The sequence below is a fragment of the Artibeus jamaicensis genome, unplaced genomic scaffold (genome assembly GCF_021234435.1).
Source record: "Artibeus jamaicensis isolate MK-2021 breed Jamaican fruit bat unplaced genomic scaffold, CSHL_Jam_final scaffold_916, whole genome shotgun sequence".
NCBI classification, from domain to species: Eukaryota; Metazoa; Chordata; class Mammalia; order Chiroptera; family Phyllostomidae; genus Artibeus; species Artibeus jamaicensis.
In genome coordinates, this window is record NW_026522059.1 from 21,727,687 (window position 1) to 21,729,993 (window position 2,307).

The 2,307-nt window shown below is 45.5% G+C and overlaps 1 protein-coding gene across 1 annotated transcript; it reads left to right on the forward strand.

The window, feature by feature from the left end:
* Positions 1-1,362: 1,362 nt before the first annotated feature.
* On the forward strand, positions 1,363-1,779 carry LOC119065016 (ferritin light chain-like). Its single transcript, XM_037166926.2, has one exon. The coding sequence runs from the start codon at positions 1,363-1,365 to the stop codon at positions 1,777-1,779; it is 417 nt and encodes a 138-aa protein (XP_037022821.2).
* The last annotated feature ends 528 nt before the right edge of the window (positions 1,780-2,307 follow it).

Genomic DNA, 2,307 nt, shown 5'->3' on the forward strand with positions numbered 1-2,307 from the left:
TCTGAAATTCAGCCAGTAGGGGGCAGTCAAAGAGTGACTAATAGAGTTTCACTTATCCAGGCTCTTCACAGGGTTCTTGAAAAATCCCTTCAAGTAAGCTTCTGTGACTATAAAATTTTATGCACTTATATCATTTTTGGGTTCTGGAGTCATCTTACAGTTATAACAATTTTCTCCTTCCAAAGTATTGATTACATCACATTTGCCTGCAGATACAAGCCCCATCTTCGAACTCTGCTCTCTCAGTAACAAAGGTAATATTATGGCTTTTATCGACCCTATGCTCTGCCTTACTTTTCAGTTGATTCAGAATCGGGAAGAGGGATCCTCTAGGCAGGTGTTCAGTGAATCTTTTTAATATAAAGATTTTATTTATTTTTAGAGGAAAGGGAAGGAGAGAGGGAGACAAATATCAATGTATGGTTGCCTCTCCCTGCTGGGAACTGGCCTGCAACCCAGGTATATGCCCTGACTGGGAATTGAACCGTGATTCTTTGGTTTACAGGCCTGCGCTCAATCCACTGAGCTACACCAGCCAGGGGGTGAATCCTCTTGAAGAACCTAATGAAGCTCAGGATCTAGCAGAGGATATGGACTGGAGTCCATATGGGAGTGAGTTTAAAATAGTGTAAATCTGTCTTAGCACAACTACCATCTCTAAAGAAGCTGTCTGTGCCTTTGTAACACAGGAAATTGTAATTTTTTTCTGTGATTCTTCCACATTTACTTTTGTAATTGTGGAAAAAGTAATTTTTCTTTCTGTAATTTTTCCACATTTACTTTTTGTGATCTTAGAAATGGCAGATCCTTGAGCAAAAGTAGACTTTTTATAATGAGAAAAAGCAAGCTGTTCACATATCACCTTTTACTTTAAAAATCAATTTCCTGAAATAGGTTAAGAGAACTTAGAGGATGGAGCCATTTAACACTTATTTAAATATGTCATAAATTGACAACTTAGAGTGTTTGGGTGACTTCTTTTGGAATTTTTGAGTTGTAAAAAAAAGGCACAGACTTTGTCTGTAGGTGAAAATTAAAATCTCTGCCCCATTTTTCTTGGCTAACCCCAGTCTTGCTCTATGTGAATTTCTTTTCCCTGCCACAGTCACCAGGCCCCCTTCTTCCTCTCATTCCCACTGAACGTGTGACCCAGGCTCTCTGCCAGACGCTTCACCTGCTAAAGAAACGGAGGCGGCCACCAGGTGGTCCCGCCATCTGTCTCTTGCTTCAGCAGTGATAGGAGAGAACTGACCCGGGGATGCCCCTTCTTCCGGCTTCCTACCTCCTTCCTAGTCGCAACCTCTGGAATCATCTCAGCCATCCTCTGCCTCAAAATACACTGTATTTTGAGCTTAGCTCCTTATGGCTGACCAACTCCCAGATTCGTCAGAATTATTCCACCAGGTCGAGGCTGCAGGCAACAGCCTGATCAACCTGCACCTGCCGGGCACTTACACCTCCCTCCCTCTCTGGGCTTCTATTCCACAGCAACGAGGTGACTCTGGAGGACAACATCCATTTCTTGCCAAGTTGGCCAAGGAGGAGTACAGAGGGGGCACGGGGCATCTCTTGATGATGCAAAACCAGCTCGGCTGCTGCCTCTTCCAGGAGATGCACAAGCCCTCCCAAGATGAGTGGGGTGCCGCCCCTGACGCCGCAGAAGCCACCATGCTCTTGGAGAAGAACCTGGGCCAGGCCCTTTGGGACCTGCATGCCCAGGTTTCTCCCCACACAGACGCTTGTCACTGTGCCTTCCCGGAAAGCCACTCACTAGGGTAAGAACTGTGAAATTCCCCAAATAGAAGGATGACCACCTGAGGAATCGTAGGTTTGTGGGCCGCCAGGTGGGGCTAGGAGAATATCTTTTCAAAAGCCTCACCATCAAACACGACTGACTGGGAGTCTCCGGAATCCCTGGCCTGCCTAGGGCCCCTCTGCAACCCCCTGGTATCAGGGCTTCAGTCTGAGGCCCTCCCTGCAGCCACTAGACAGCTTTTTAACCACCCTGGAGTACTCTCCCATCTCATGGATCAAACAGTATAGATTTGTGCAGGAAAAAAAAATAATGGAGAAATTGCATTGAGCATTACTAGCAACCACAATGGTCTACTCTGTCATTAACAATGGTTAAACATTTATTGTTTATTATCCTTGCTTTGCAGTTGAGGAAACCGAGACATGTAGACATTAAGCCCAAGGTCTCACGCTGCCTGTGAGTGACAAAGCCATTTGAGAACAGTCTACACTAGAATTCGAGTGCTTTAACAATCACAGTTAGCTGCCTCCAGGGAGTGAACCTTTGTATGA

Coding starts and splice junctions, on each gene's coding strand:
- LOC119065016 (XM_037166926.2), top strand. CDS start 1,363: ATGGCTGACCAACTCCCAGATTCGTCAGAATTATTCCACCAGGTCGAG.